This window comes from Budorcas taxicolor, chromosome 15 (assembly GCF_023091745.1).
Source record: "Budorcas taxicolor isolate Tak-1 chromosome 15, Takin1.1, whole genome shotgun sequence".
NCBI classification, from domain to species: domain Eukaryota; kingdom Metazoa; phylum Chordata; class Mammalia; order Artiodactyla; family Bovidae; genus Budorcas; species Budorcas taxicolor.
In genome coordinates this window covers 77,971,156-77,987,903 of record NC_068924.1, presented here as the reverse complement: position 1 = coordinate 77,987,903, position 16,748 = coordinate 77,971,156, and the positions used below count along the sequence as shown (strand labels likewise).

General features: G+C 41.7%; 1 protein-coding gene across 1 annotated transcript in view; it reads right to left on the bottom strand.

Annotated features, from left to right (window-relative positions):
* The window catches only part of LOC128059980 (fatty acid desaturase 2-like protein FADS2B), a 42,019-nt gene extending 27,443 nt beyond the window's left edge, over positions 1-14,576 (bottom strand). The window contains exons 1-2 of the mRNA XM_052652205.1: positions 14,256-14,576; positions 1,504-1,614 (exon numbers count right to left, since the gene is read on the bottom strand). Coding sequence (XP_052508165.1) covers positions 1,504-1,614; positions 14,256-14,576 — 432 coding nt within the window. The remainder of the gene's footprint in view (positions 1-1,503; positions 1,615-14,255) is intronic.
* Between the last annotated feature and the right edge of the window lie 2,172 nt (positions 14,577-16,748).

The following is a 16,748-nucleotide window of genomic DNA, read 5'->3' as shown; positions in this document are numbered from 1 at the left end:
AGAGGATGAGATTGTTGGATGGCATCATGGACTCAATGGACATGAGTTCAAGCAAACTCTGGGAGATAGTGTAGGAACATGTAGGCCTGGTGTGCTGCAGTTCACAGGGTCGTGAAGAGTCAGACATGACTTACTGACCGAACAATATCTCGGCTCCTACACCTTGTCATAGGAACCGGGCTGTGTCCAGTCTGTGTGCCTGATGGCCCACTTGTCTCAGTACCATGCTTTGCTTCCTGGCACACAGCCTTGAGGGATGCACATGGGCCTCAGGTGTCAGCCTAAGTATTCGTCTTGGGCTTGCACTTAACCAGTCCTCTTTCCTCAGATTCCTGCTATCCCCTTGTGAGTTTGTTTCTTCATTTCTTAAAATGGAAATATAATTCATATTCTTTCTGCTGCACAGTGATATCTGGATCACCACCTTGTACAAAGTATTTCAAAAGAATGGTACAATTGTAAGCTGTTTTAAAACATGAAGTGCAAAAAAAAAAAAAAGAAGTGCTTAATATTACCTAAAATCCCTTTAAGCTTTGTGTGCAACCATTCTAGTGAATTCTAGTCTTATGGAGGCCCTGCCCTTTGAAGACACTTTTTCAGTCAACCAAAGTCTTGGTGAAATAAAAAAGTGGTGCTTTTCGTGGGGAATACCCAAAGGTTTGGAGCCAGGAAGAGGTGAACTGGAGTTCCTGTCTTTGCTTTTCAGAAGGTAGTTTATTCTCCTGGAACTGTAATTTCTCCAATTGTAAAAAGAACTATAATTAAGATATAGTCACATCATTGATTCAACAGCTATTTATGGAATTCCTACTACAGGTCCAATCCTGCACCGGTAGGTACTGAGGACTGAGGGATGAGCAAAATTGACATAGTCTCTGCTCTCATGGAAACTGGTTTAACAGGGAACATCAAACAATCGTAAGCAGTCATGGAAAAAGAAAAGTTACTTGTAAGTTGTGTGGCAAGAAGTAGGTAGTTAGAAACATGGAATTACCATTTGGCACAGGGCCAAGCATCCCATTCCTTTGTTTCTCAGAGGTTTAAGAATTCTGAGGATCTCAGGAGGATGTCATTATTTTGAAATATTTGGAATCCACTCATTTATGCTATTTGGAGAAGGCAATGGCACCCCACTCCAGTACTCTTGCCTGGAAAATCCCATGGACGGAGGAGCCTGGTGGGCTGCAGTCCATGGGGTTGCTAAGAGTCGGACATGACTGAGTGACTTCACTTTCCCTTTTCACTTTCATGCACTGGAGAAGGAAATGGCAACCCACTCCAGTGTTCTTGCCTGGAGAATCCCAGGGACGGGGGAGCCTGGTGGGCTGCCGTCTATGGGGTCGCCTGGAGTTGGACATGACTGAAGTGACTTAGCAGCATTTATGCTATTGCAGGTCCTCCCAGGCAGAATGGCTGGTTTTCCACGGAAAATGATAAGTTGGCCCTGAAATATACCTCTTCCTCATCTCTCCACATACTCTTGGGTCCCGAGACCTCACTCACATTTTTGTTTCTCTCCTGATTGGGCTCTTCTGGAGCAAGCTCTCCAATGAGCAGTGGTTTAAGGTACAACCGCACAATGTCAGGGTCCGGATGCATGGCTCTGAAGACGTCCTGTGAATCAGAGAGAACTGTTAGAGGCTAAAAAATGACATGCTTATTCACAGATATCTCCCCTTTCTTACCTCATTCTGTACCGACCTTAGGAATCAGCACAGACTATGTTATAGAGCATTTACTTCTAACTCTAGGTTGACACTTCAAGTTCACTGATCAGAGTTACCCTTGAAATTCTTCTATGAGAGCCTCACACTGGAGATCCACCCACTGAGTGCATGGCTTACTAGGCAAGTCCTGGGTGGAAAGTTGATCCCCAAGCATTGGAAGAGATCGCTGTTTATTTTATTGAGCATGAGAAGAAGTAGTTGGCTTTGAGACTGTGGGCCACGGTGAATCTTTAGAGACAAACCTCAGGCTTGGTGTGGAAGTTGCCCACACTGTTTGGAGCATGCAGCAACCAAGACTGCCTATGCAAACCACATCTATCAGTTTCCCTTTTAGTTCTTGGTCAAGGACCAGGGGACAGAGGCTCTCGCATTGAGTTATTTCCAAGGAAAGACAAGTTAAAGTTGATGATAACAAATGTCTAAGAGAGCATGGGAGCAAAGCCCTCGAACCCTTAGTTGTCTAAAGTGGCACTTTCTTGGCTAAGTTTATCACTGAAGAAGCCTTAGCACTCTTTCTAAAACAACAACAACAACAACAACAACAAACACCACAGCATTCTCTGTAGGGGCTGGAGACAGGCACAAAATAGAGCTGACCCACTATGTTTTTCCAACTCCATTCCCATGTTAAGTAGTAACTCCAAGTGGCTATGAGAAGCAGTGTTGGTTCTCATGTCCTGCTTAAGTTTGGAAATAAGATATAGACTTTTTTTTTTTTTTCCTCGAAGGATTTAAACTGCTTTGGGGGAAGGAGCTTTCTCCAAGAGTAAGATACTGGGCTTCTTGCTATTATGGTTTTGAGAATAGGAATGGACAATATGAAGAAAAATAACCAAGGTTTATTAATTTGAATATGTGGAATCCACACACAATACCCTCGAGTGGTGGTGTTGCAGAGTGCTGATTAAGAAACCGGATCCCCGAGCAGCCTTCCTACACGTAGGTCTATGCTTGCTGTGTAATTGTGGACAAGTCTCTTGACCAGTCCATGCTCCTGTTTTCTCTTCCCTAACACAGGAGTGATGGTAATAGCTACTCAATTTATAAAGTTATTATAAAAATTAAGTGAGTTGATTAGAGTCTGATTGGTTTATAGTAAATTCTCAAACATATTAGCTCTCTTTCCTATACGTGTGCCTGTGGGCTTCCCTGGTGGCTCAGATGGTAAAGAATTCACCTGCAATGCGGGAGACCCTGGTTAGATCCCTGGGTTGGGAAGATCCCCTGGAGAAGGGAATGGCACCCACTCCAGTATTCTGGGCTGGAGAATTCCATGGACAGAGGAGCCTGATGGGCTATAGTTCACGGCCTTGCAAAGAGTTGTACACGACTGAATGACTAAGATACACAGGATAAGAGCCACCTGCCTTCCTGCTCTTCAATAAAATATAACAGTTCAGAGATTTTCTTTCCATACTCCACTCGGAGTGAGCTCTGAATTGTTTTAGTGAAGACAATGAACCCTCCATCTTCAAAATCTAAAGCAACTTTAGATACATCTAGAACTACATACAAACCTACACATAGAGCATTTTCTTATGTATAGGCTTGTATGTATATATATGACATGAATGAGGCTATTCAGAAGGGTGCAGTATCAACTCTTTAGACTCACTTTTCTAGATTCAGTGATGTAAGAAGGGATTTGTATCTGTGAGAACCAGTCCAGGACCTGCTGCTCCTTCTGCCTTTGTACACTTGCTCTGACCCCCTTGGGAAATGCTGCTTTCAAAAATGTGTTTTCGTTGTCACATTCAACGACCCTAAAGTTAGTTTACCTAACCAGGATGAGAGTCATTCGGTGATTAGCAATGTGACTAAAACATTTCAGGGTGGCCCATACTGAAAAATCATGTTCTGCCTGCTGTTAAGGAACAGAGGAGAGTGAGAAACGCTCTGAGGGATCAAGGTCAGGGTGTAGAGCAGGGGTGAGGCTCTGGACTTGCATCTTACTCTGAGAAGTCGCCCAGAGCCCTGGAACAGTGTGCTGAAGCTAATATTCCTCTGGGTTCACTGTTTCTTCTGATCTTCAGCAAGATTCACAGGTCAATACTGTGACAACAGAGCCTGAAGACCTACAGAGTTTTCCAGAAGAGTAAGAATTGCCCTGCTGTGTGGAACTCTTTTCATTGCATTAATGGGCAGTACAAATATGGCTCAGGTAGTCTTAGAATATTCAGTTTGAAGGAATTCACTATTAGAGTCTAGATACTGAGTAAGTTGTGAAATCTTCTCAAAAGACCTTCAAAAATGAGTTGTTATTTTTTCTTAATTAACTTTATTTGACAAGTATGCTCCTCCTGGAGAAAGTCCAGGGGTAAATGAAGGGGATAGGGAGTAACACCATGTTCTTAGTGTATCCTGTGTACAAGGCGCTCTATGGGCCAGCTCATCATCATCAACTTACTTCTGTGAGGTTCCATCACTTTGTTATACATATAAAGACTCCAAATCTCAGAACATTGCCACAGTAAGTGGGAGAGCCAGGATTTGAACTCAAGGCTATGTGGCTTTACAGCCAGGAAGCCATAAAGGTCCATTCCAGCCTTAACATGTACAGTTCTTTTCCTGAAAGAAGGGTGACACAAGATTGTTTGGGGAGGATGTTAAGATCAGTATATGCATGCTAGGCAGTTAGTAAAGTGTTTCCCCACCTTAGGTTTTAATCACGTGTGTCACTTTGTCTGTGGCCCCAACCTACTTCTCCAGGTTGACCTCTCACCATACGCTTCATGCCTCATCCTGTCCAATGGAACTCTCCCTATTCAGTAAACACTCCAGGACCCTGTATAGTTCTGAAGCTTTTAATACGTGCTGCTCCCATTGCCTTGACTGCTTTCCTCCATTTTTTCTTTTTTCCTACTTAAAAGTTCCTTCTCAGTCTTGAACATCCAGATGAAATACGGCTTCCTAACACAGTTAGGAAAGTTATTTATGGGCTTCCCATGACTCTTCTGGGCTCCCATGACACTTTGTTCCTAAAGCTTTTCAAATGATGTTGCAGTGAACCTGTGTATTCACAAAGGCCTTTCTCTAGTGGCTTTTACTTTTTTGAAGACTGAGACAATGCATTATTGATTAAATTATACCTGATGTTTTTCGCTGTGCCTGGAATATGACATGTGATCAAGAGATGGCGGATGAATAAGGGGAAGGGTGAATGAACAGAGCAGTATATGACTTCTCTAAAAAGGAGAAAGTTGAGAAGTATTGATTTCAAAGGATATGGGTCTTAAGCACTGCTGTCTCTTCCCCTCCCTCAGCATCTCTATTTTCTGATCTCTTAACTACTTTGTTATCTCTCATTTTCATCTGTTATCTTTTGATTCACTTCTCAACCATCATCTCTATTTCCTAACCTCTTCATAAATTAACACTGTAGCTCCTCTTAAAACTGATCATTTCCCAAACAGTATCAGCAGAGAGGAAAGATGTGATTATCTTTGCTTTCACAGTGACTTTGAAATCCTGCTGATTTTTTGCTGATATTTACTGGGGGCTGGAAATGTGCCCATTATTGGAAGAGCAGTATGATCCCTAGTGGGAGAGACAAGTATGTAAAGTGAGAAGGCCTGAGAAGGATCATGTCCTTGTAATTTAACTACTCTGTACAGGCTGTGCCCCGCATCAAGGCACTTGGCCTAGAGGGTATGTGTGGGTTGAAATTCAGGAGACACTCCATTTGCCAAATATTGTTCTGTAATCAATCAAAGTGTGTGCCTATTAAACTTACACAAGAACACACTGCAGGGAGCAGTGCAGCATGTTGTTTATGTCGGGAAATTTGCTTAATCTCTGAGGCTTCGATTTGTTTTCTAACTGTGGATACTACTTAGTCTGCTCCATGGGCTCATTTATTCCTTCATTCATTTATCCCTTCATTCATTTATTCCTTCATTCATTTATTCCGTCATTACATAACCTTGCCGAAGACTTAGCCAAGCAACAGAAAGCTTAAGCTTTGGAATCAGATGCTATTAAAATGATGATGTTTTTATATTATTATTATTGTTTGGTTCCTCTGAAGTGGGTTGAAATTTCCCAAAATTCAGAAAAAAGAAAAAACACCCCATCCATGGTGAATTTATGTATATAGTCACAAAACAATATAACTAGAACATAAATTTTGATTTACTTATCTCCAAAAGCTCACAGGGGACTTCCCTGTCAGTCTGGTGATTAAGACTCCATGCTTCCAATGGAGGGTGTGCGTTCCATCCCTGTTGGGCAACTAAGGTCCCACACGCCTTTCAGCACAGCCGAAAAACAAAACAAAACAAAACAAAAAAAACACCACCTCACCAGAATATTCAATACCCAACCACGGACACCCATTCCTACACCTTTGGGTAGTTCCTCTTCTGGTTCCTTCTCAGATCTCACCTGTTTCAAGGCAAATGCTAAATCAAGGTCCCTTGTATTTCTGGGAGATCACAAGTTTTGAGTAGGCTGATTTATCTGGAGAATATAGTCTTTGCCTTCATTTGGGAAAAGAGCCACTTTGGAGTGGAGAATGTTTACATGAAGTCACTAAGATTCCCCTCCACCCACACGGATAAACAGAGTGGTATTTATTTATCTATTTATTTTTGCCATAACTCACTCTATTATTTGAGAATTTTCATTATTTGAGATTTTTTCCTGTGATATACTTAACTAAGCTCCAGGCCAGACTCTCTCTCTATCTCCACTGCCCCCACCAAAGCTGTTCATCTTTCTGGCTTCATTATCTCGTAATGGCAACTGCCACCCACCTACATACATAAGGCATCCATCAGACAGTTTAGACTCCTTACCCCTGCTTACTTACCCAGCCACTTATCCCCTATTATAAATTATGTCTCCTGGTTATCCACCCCTCTTCCTCATTTCTGTTGTCAGTGCCTTTCTCAGGACTTCAGCATGTTCCCTGGACTCCTTCCTTCGTTTTGATTCTTTTAAAAAAAATGTATATGGGGCCGTAGCCTATTAACAATGTTGTGATAGCTCCAGGCGGACAGCAAAGGGACTCAGCCATACAGATGCCTGTATCCATTCTGCCTTGACTAACTCTTCTTGATCTTCAGCCTTTACTTAACCACCAGGCTGACATTTGAAAAAGAGTCCCTCTTCATGGCCTTTGCCACCCATTAGCCCTTTAACTGCACCTGTCTCTTTACTCTTGTACCTTGTTTTCAACTTGAACCATCATTCAAATGAAAATCAAATTAAAATTTAATTTTAAAGTAAAAAATGTTGACAGCCCACAAAAGATGCAGTTATGACTGATGACAACTTTCCTTTTACAAACAGCTAGAATCCTGGTTGGTTTCCTTGTAGGATTGGGTGTAGGGAAGGATGCTGGGCTAGAGAAGTGTCATTACCTGCAGTGGGAGGAGAGGAAGACATACAGCGATGGTAAAATCCAGAGTCCTTCGCTCAGAACTCAAGACCCTTTCTCCCCCTCCTCCTTCTCTCTTTCTTTACCTTGCACACCCTTCATCCTCTCTTCCTCCTTCCCCTCTTCTCATCCTTAAGCCATCATATCGACCAGGATTGTGCTGAGCAAAGGATGTGGCCAAGCCGGGAGACCTATTCTGCTGGTGCTTCCTCGTGATGTGAACCTGATCTGTATGCCACCTCTGTACACCTCCTCTCTTGCCCCACCCCAGCCTTGCCTCTGCTGATTCCACATGAGTCTTTTGGACCTGCACACAGCTCTATCCTCATCCACCTTGCAGTCTTCCAAGCAGTTGAAACAAATTTTGCTATATTTCCTCCAGGCTTTTGTCAACTTTTTCCTGTTATATTGGATTTTTATTCTGATGAAGAGCTTGAGTTTCTGAGTGTCCCTCTCAGACCCTGATGTTCAGACTTGAGGTGGCTTAGCATGCAGCTTTGGTGATAACCATGACTCCTTTGTTCTGAATTGTCTGCTCTTGTGCATACCTCACAAGAGGTGTGTGTTTACTTCTTTTGTGGAACCCGGAAATATAGTTCACTTACTTGTATAAAACTTGGGACTTCCCAGGTTGTGCTAGTGGTAAAGAACCCACCTGCCAATGCAGGAGACATAAGAGATGCAGGTTCGGTTCCTGGTAGGGAAGATTCCCCTGGAGGAGAGCAGGACAACCCACTCCAGTATTCTTGCCTGGAGGATCCCCAAGGACAGAGGAGCCTAGTGGGCTCCATAGGGTCAGAGATGACTGAAGTAACTTAGCCCAACTTAGCATGCAGGATGCTTCATACGGACATGTTGTAATCTATGTGATTAATTGCTCTTGCTGGACATATAGGTTGTTTCTGGCTTTTCATAGGTAAAGCTTTTCTAGGTGAGAAGGTCTAAGCCTTGACTTTAGTTATTAGCATTGTGCATTAGTTTTAAATCATATATTTTGAAGAAACAATCAAATCAACAATATGTTCTATAATAGGAATTGATGTGCCTGTGTCTTGTATGATAGACTTACCCTCTTCCAACAACACAAGAGAAGACTCTACACATGGACATCACCAGATCGTCAACACCGAAAAAAGATATATTATATTTTTGCAGCCAAAGGTGGAGAAGCTCTATAGAGTCAGCAAAAGCAAGACTGGGAGCTGACTGTGGCTCAGATCATGAACTCCTTATCAGCAAATTCAGACTTAAATAGCAGAAAGTAGGGAAGACCATTATGCCATTCAGGTATGACCTAAATCAAATCTGTAAGTATTATTAAGTGGAATTGAGAAATAGATTCAAAGGACTAGATCTGATAGAGTGCCTGAGGAGCTATGGATGGAGGTTCGTGACACTGTACAGGAGAAAGGGAGCAAGACCATCCCCAAGAAAAAGAAATGCAAAAAGGCAAAATGGCTGTCTGAGGAGGGCTTACAAATAGCTTTGAATAGAAGAGAAGTGAAAAGCAAAGGAGTAAAGGAAAGATATATCCATTTGAATGTGGAGTTCCAAAGAATACCAAGAAGAGATAAGAAAGCCTTCCTCAGTGGTCAATGCAAAGAAATAGAGAAAACAATAGAATGGGAAAGACTAGAGATCTCTTCAAGAAAGTTATAGATTCCAAGGGAACATTTCATACAAAGATGGGCTCAATAAAGGACAAAATGGTATGGACGGAACAGAAGCAGTAGATATTAAGAAGAGTTGGCAAGGATACACAGAAGAACTGTACAAAAAAGATCTTCACGACCCAGATAATCATGATGGTATTGTCACTCAGCTAGAGTCAGACATCCTGGAATGTGAAGTCAAGTGGGCCTTAGGAAGCATCACTATGAACAAAGCTAGCGGAGGTGATGGAATTCCAGTTGAGCTATTTCAAATCCTAAAAGACGACGCTGTGAAAGTGCTGCACTCATTATGCCAGCAAATTTGGAAAACTCAGCAGTGACCATGGGACTGGAAAAGGTCAGTTTTCATTCCTATCCCTAAGAAAGGCAATGCGAAAGAATGTTCAAACTAGGGCACAATTGCACTCATCTCACATGCTAGTAAAGTAATGCTAAAAATTCTCCAAGCCAGGCTTCAGCATTGTGTGAACCATGAACTTGCAGATTTTCAAGGTCGATTTAGAAAAGGCAGAGGAACCAGAGATCAAATTGCCAACATCCGGTGGATCATCAATAAATCAAGGGAGTTCTGGGAAAACATATGTTTCTGCTTTATTGATGATGCCAAAGCCTTTGACTGTGTGGATCACAATAAACTGTGGGAAATTATGAAAGAGATAGGAATACCAGACCACCTGACCTGCCTCTTGAGAAATCCATATGCAGGTCAGGAAGCAACAGTTCGAACTGGACATGGAACAACAGACTGGTTCCAAATAGGAAAAGGAGTACGTCAAGGCTGCATATTGTCACCCTGCTTATTTAACTTGTATGCAGAGTACCTCATGAGAAACGCTGGGCTGGATGAAGCACAAGCTGGAACCAAGATTGCCGGGCAAAGTATCAGTAACTTCAGTTATGCAGATGACACCACTCTTATAGCATAAAGTGAAGAACTAAAGAGCCTCTGATGAAAGTGAAAGAGTAGAGTGAAAAAGCTGGCTTAAAGCTCAACATTCAGAAAACAAAGATCACGGCATCCGGTCCCATCACTTCACGGAAAATAGATGGGGAAACAGTGGAAACAGTGTCAGATTTTATATTTTTGGGCTCCAAAATCACTGCAGATGGTGATTGCAGCCATGAAATTAAAAGACGCTTACTCCTTGGGTAAAAAGTTATGACCAACGTAGACAGCATATTAAAAAGCAGAGAGGTTACTCTGCCAACAAAGGTCCATCTAGTCAAGTCTATGATTTTTTCCCAGTAGTCATGTATGGATGTGTGAGTGGGCTATAAAGAAAGCTGAGCGCTGACGAATTGATACTTTTGAACTATGGTGTTGGAGAAGACTCTTGAGAGTCCCTTGGACTGCGAGGAGATCCAACCAGTCCATCCTAAAGGAAATCAGTCCTGGATATTCTTTGGAAGGACTGATGTTGAAGCTGAAAGTCCAATACTTTGGCCACCTGATGCGAAGAACTGACTCATTTGATAAGACCCTGATGCTAGGAAAGACTGAAGGTGGGAGGAGAAGGGGATGACAGAGAATGAGATGGTTGAAGGGCATCACTGACTCAATGGACATGAGTTTAAGTAAACTCTGTGAGTTGGTGATGGACAGGGAGGCCTGGCGTGCTGCAGTCCATGGGGTGGCAAAGAGTCAGACATGACTGAGCAACTGAACTAACTAACTAACTCAGTAAAATTCTTTGGACAAAATGACAACTTATCTCAGAATAACTAAGGAATAATAAATGTCATTTTTGAGTGTTTAATCTGTGCCAGGTATAAAAAGAAGACCTTTATTTTATCTCTGCTGACTTTGACATCCATACTAAGATAGAAGTATCATTATCCCACTTTCTAGATAAAGGAGCTGAGGCTCCAAGGCTTCAGCAAGCTCCTCAGGACATTCCTAGTAAGTAGTAGAGACAAGATGCAAACCACACCTCTTTCATGCCAAAATTTGTACTCTTAATCATTAGACTGGACACCTCAAAAAGTTTTAGAATGATTGACCACATGAATGAATGAATGAATGAATGAATGAGTGACTCTATGGAACAAGCTACCTTGGTATCATTATGTACTTTTCATGAGAAGGATGGACGCTTGGAGAAGAGTTTCTATGTAAATAAGGAAAGATGCCCCCCTCTGGGCAGGTGCAGCTATGGTCCAGGGCTTGTGCACAGAGATCATATTTGGTGCACATTTGCCTTTCAGGGCACCACCTGCAAACACTTTTTAGGCTGTAGAGAGACAGCATCTGACCTCAGGTTCTCTAACTAGAGTCTCGCCGTTTCCCCACCACATACTCCTCTGTTCCCAAAGAGTTGGCAGCAAACAATCAGGATTTCTAAGCAGGTGGTAAACAGGAAATGTTAAGCATACCTCTGAGTCTATGGACGTGTGATACAAATAACAATATCTATGGTTTAATGAAAAGGGTGTCTGGCATTATGCTAAACACTTTACAAGCTTTAGTCTCATTTACTAATTAGATGGGTAAGGTCATTCCCATTATGCAGATGATGAAGCTGAGTTCCAGAGCATTTCAGGGACCTTCCCAGGCTTATCTAACCAGTATACCACACCTCAGGCTCCATGGACTCTGAGTGGCCATGGAATACCACAGTTGTCAGAATTCTCCTGGCACCCTTCCATCTTCTCTAGCCATCATCCACTGGGGACTTTCCTCTGAACATTCTGGATCTGCCTTCTAAAAGTCTAGGGTACATGACTGACCATGCTCAGGGTGTTCATCCTTAAGGCACTAATCCTGAGGTGTCATGGGTATTTTCCCACAGGTTCTGATTGTTTCTATTTTATTAATCAATTCTTCCTTGTTGACTAGAATTGGATGCAGAATCGTGGTCTTTCTCTAACTTCTGGGAGATAAAAACTCACAAGCAAATTGCAAATTCATTAGCTGACCTGCTTTCTGCAAGCTACATCTACCAGTTATATTCAAGGTGGTTGAAGGTACATATTTTTCTAACACATCCTCTGAGCTGATTCTGTGACTTGTGTTAGAAAAGCATCGTCCATATTTTCTTTGTGTTGTGGAGATGAGATCTGTGGTATTTTTTCCCTCTTTCTTTGCCACTTTATTTTTTTTTTAATTGAAGTAGAATTGCTTTACAGAATTTTGTGATTTTCTGTTATTCGTCAACAAGTATTTTTTCCCTTTATTTTTGTTAATTTTTCTCTCAATTCTTACACAAATGCCTGTCACTTGGCTTCTTCTATCTTCAGCTCTCTGGCTTCCTAGGGTCTTCCTGACACATGTGAGACTCCCATCCTGGACTACAAGCTCATGCACACTTTCCCAGGAAAAGGTTGAGCTTTGCTTTAAAAATATCAGATCAGATTGGAGTGGTGGAGATGTGGAAGGGTGTGTTCATAAAGGCATTCCTCTGACTACAGAATCAAGACAAGAAGATGGTAGAAGACCCTGATTAGACAGAGAAGTTGAGAAATTTGGAGAAAATGAGAATTGGGGAAAGAAGATGTTGCTAGCGTCAAAACCCAAAATCTTTCTTACTTTGCAAGCTTGCCGTATGCTTGTGTATTCTGTTTTTATCAGTCAGGTAACACTCACAGAGCAGAGCTTCATGAATCAATATTTTTAGTCCTATGCTTTGAAACCAGTTGGAAAAATTATATACTAACATGAAAACCATAAGGGTAACATAAAAATAATCTGTTTAAATTTCTACTCGATAATATGCTAATTTTCTGATCTTGAATTAGTTTATTTAACACCTTTTATTCTCCATTTCTTCGTGTGTATAATATGGAGAAAAAGTTCCTAATTGGGCTAAAACCAACTTTCTTATAGAATATTTTAGAAGGGAGTCCTAAATATATTTAAGGATTGAGAAACCTCCTTCTTCAATATTAAATGGAAATTTTATTTTTAAGATCAGCTATCAAGGGCTTTATGGTTAAAAACCTATCTGATTATTAAAATTTGTTGCTGTTATTTGTGGACTGTGAGATACATTATTTTCATGTGTTAGCATCAGTTTTTTTCATCTTTAATATGGGAATACCATTCACTTTCCTTATGGTGAGGTTTAAGTGAGGCCATGCCTTTGAATGTGTCTGTGGTATCTTAGGGCTTCCCAAGTGGTGCTGATGGTAAAGAACACTCCTGCCATTGCTGGAGAGGTAAGAGATACAGGTTCGATCCCTGGGTCAGGAAGATCCCCTGGAAAAGAGCATGGCAACGCGCTTCAGTATTCATGTCTGGAGGATCCCAAGGACAGAGGTGCCAGGCGGGATGTGGTCCATAGGGTCGCAAAGAGTTGAATGTGGCTGTATGGATGTGAGCGCTGGACTGTGAAGAAAGCTGAGGGCCGAAGAATTGATGCTTTTGAACTGTGGTGTTGGAGAAGACTCTTGAGAGTCCCTTGGACTGCAAGGAGATCCAACCAGTCCATTCTAAAGGAGATCAGTCCTGGGTGTTCTTTGGAAGGACTGATGCTAAAGCTAAAACTCCAATACTTTGGGCACCTCATGCGAAGAGTTGACTCATTGGAAAAGACTCTGATGCTGGGAGGGATTGGGGGCAGGAGGAAAAGGGGACGACAGAGGATGGGATGGCTGGATGGCATCACCGACTCGATGGACATGAGTTTGAGCGAACTCCGGGAGTTGGTGATGGACAAGGAGGCCTGGCATGCTGCAATTCATGAGGTCGCAAAGAGTCAGACATGACTGAGCGGCTGAACTGAACTGAAAGCTACTTAACATGCATGATGCATGGTATGTTAGGCATCCATTGAAAGTCTATTTTTTTCAGCTATTTTGGTGGAGGAGAGTTATGAGGAAAACCAGTGAAGGAAAGTGGTTAAGACTGAAAGTTAAGAAAGATAAGTGTTTTGAATCTGAGATCTGCTGGCTTGGTGAACTTGAGTCAGTCACTTAACCACTCTGATTTCAGTTACTTCTTCCATAAAAGTGGGCTGTATTACCTGTATCCCACTGAATGAACTGCATGACTAAAAAGAGCTCTACAAAGTCTAAAAGCCTGTGTCACTGTATGCTTCAAACACCGCTCAACATTCTGATGCTCGCCAGATGGACTGCTGTCTACCTCACGCACCCCAGTTGTTAGTAGTCTGAGAAATTTCTACTTGGGTGAAGACGTTTTTCCCAGATTTTGCTCACCTATTTGTAATTTTCTTCTTATAAGACAATAACTACATTTCAAAACAAAACAAATAAAACAAAAACATAATGCCAAGAACAAAACCCAAAACCTGCAATATACATAGTATCTACTGTCAGCATGTGAGCCCACCCCAAACCTAGTGCAATTAGCTTTCAAGTTTTTGCTGGATAGGAATCCTAGAAAATTGGTTTGGGAGGAGATGAGTGATCATGGAGCTTGAACACATAGTTGAAATGCTTTTGGAAAGACAGCCAAGGTCCCAGCCACCCAGCAGCTGGAACAGAGAGCGAGAGGGCAGGCTTTGAGCACCTTACCGTGGCATCTTCCCCAGCGTAGTAGTGGAGGACCTGCCGCCCACCGGGATGCCGGTCTGCCCAGCCAGTAACATCGTAGACCTTGCGATTGATCACCAGCCACTGATCAGTCTTCTGATTGTGTCTCTGGATCTCCTGCCAGGTGTATGTGTTGAGGCTTTTTCTGGGCAAGTCGCACTTTGCATTCGCCTCCTGCCTTGCAGAGAGCTTGGCTTTCCCACTTGCTCCTGGATTCCCATTTGGCTGATGCTTCGCACCTAGGTCCAGCTGGTTCTCATCTATGAGGCTCCCATTGCCCTCAGGCTTTTCTTCAAATGTCATTGTCTTTGTACTTTTAGAATTTCTGGCTTGACACCTGGAATTTCTAATTCTCACCTGACTGAACTACAGAATGACCTTTTCCCTCTCCTGTGAAGTAAGCCTACACAGAAAACTGTTTAGCCTACTTGACTCTTGGCAAACCTGATGGTGAGCTCCTTCCCAGCCTCTCACTTCTCTGTCCTGTGTCTTTTTTGTCCTGATGAAGACTGTACTACCTTTCCCCGCACTCCAGAATGTTGGTCTACCTTTCTCTCTTCTCTCTGCTGGCTGATCTTTTAGCAGAGTTCTTATCCATCATTAAGTGTCCCTTAGTCAAGAGCTGGAGCCAATCACAGCCCAGAGGATGGTGTGGCCTGACCCCTGGGAGGAGGGGCTGGCTCCTCCTTTGCTGACTGTCTGCACTGGCATCATGCTGGGTCAGGCTCATTAGCTCTCCCCCATTGAAAGGAAGAGTTGTTTTAATTCAACACATGAGCAGAAACTTGCAAAACCTCTAGGAGGCTATGAACGCCTCCTGGAATTGGGAAATGTTCTTTCTTTGTTGTTGTTAAGATTGGAAATTTTCCTTTTATTCTTCTTTTCTCAGATTACTTAAAAATTTTTTTTTTAAAAAGTTTGAACTGAAGGATAATTGCTTTACAGAATTTTGTGGCTTTCTGTCATACATCAACAAGAATCAGCCACAGGTATGACCATATCCTTTGTGTCTCCCTCTCCATCCCACCCTTTCAGACTGTCATAGAACCCCTGTTTGAATTCCCTCAGTCATACAGCAAATTGTTCTTTTGACAGCTGTTATTTCTCCCTAAGGGTTTTAAATTTCTGAAAAAAGCATTTTTGACTTTAAAATGTTTGTAACACTCTATTCAGCTTACATTGGTTTACAACATTATATAAATTTCAGGTGTGGGAAATTATAATATAATTCAACTTCTGAAGCAGTACAGCATGCTCACCACCAAAAGTTTTATTTTCCATCAGTCGCCATGCAGTTGACCTTTACCCATTCTACCATCCTCCCAGCACTCCCACTCGAGGAGCCACTGCACTGCATGTTTGTTTTTAACATTTCACGTTTGTATCCAGAAAGGAGTGAAGTCGTATGGTAGCTGTCTTTCTCTGCTTGATTTTTTTCACTTAGTATAATATTCTCAAGAACGTGAAGTTGCTCAGTGGTGCCCAAGTCTTTGCAACCCCATGGACTGTAGCCTACCAGGGTCCTCTGTCCATGGGATTTTCCAGGCAAGAATACTGGAATGGGTTGCCATCTCCTTCTCCACGGGATCTTCCCAATCCAGGGACTTAACCTGGGTCTCCCCTGAGTTGTGGGCAGATGTTTTGCCATCTGAGCCACCAGGGAAGCCCATGCCTATTTCCAAAAGTGTGAAGATTTCATCTTTCAATCATTTTAATTATCTTTTAATGATTTCTGATAATTTTTGTCTGTTTTGTTTTCTTTGCTTTATTCTTCAGTTGGCACTCTGCTTTGATTTTATTTATTTATTTTAGCTTTTTAAAAATTGTTTGATTTCTTTTTTGGTTTCTTTAGTTCTCTTGTGTTTTGTTTTGTTTTTGGTTCTGTTTTCATTTCTTTTGTGTATATGTTACTTTGTTCTTGTTTCTATTTACAATTTGAGGTTTTGTCTTTTCTTTTTTCCTTTTCTTTAATCCTCATTGTGGCTTTCATTTGCATTTCCCTGATGACTAACGATGTTGGGCATCTTTTCATGTATCTGTTGGCCGCCTGCATGTCTTCTTTGGAATAATGTCTATTCATTTCTTCTGCCCATATTTTTAACTGAGTTGTTTGTTTTTTGGAGGTTGAGTTGTATGAGCCGTTTATGTTGTTTATTTTTTTATTTTTTTTTTTATTTATTTTATTTTTATTTTTTTTTAATTTTAAAATCTTTAATTCTTACATGTGTTCCCAAACATTGTTTAGATCCCTTTTTGCTCATATCATTTGCAAATATTTTCTTACATTCAGTAAGTTGTCTTTTTTGTTCTGTTGGTGGTTTCCTTTGCTGTGGAAAGCTTTTACGTAGGCCCCGTTTGTTTATTTTTAGTTATTTATTTATTTTATTTTTCGATGTGCTTGGTCTTCATTGCCTAGCACGGGCTTTCTCTAGTTGCCGTGAACAAGGGATGCTCTTTGTTGAAGTGGCTTCTCTT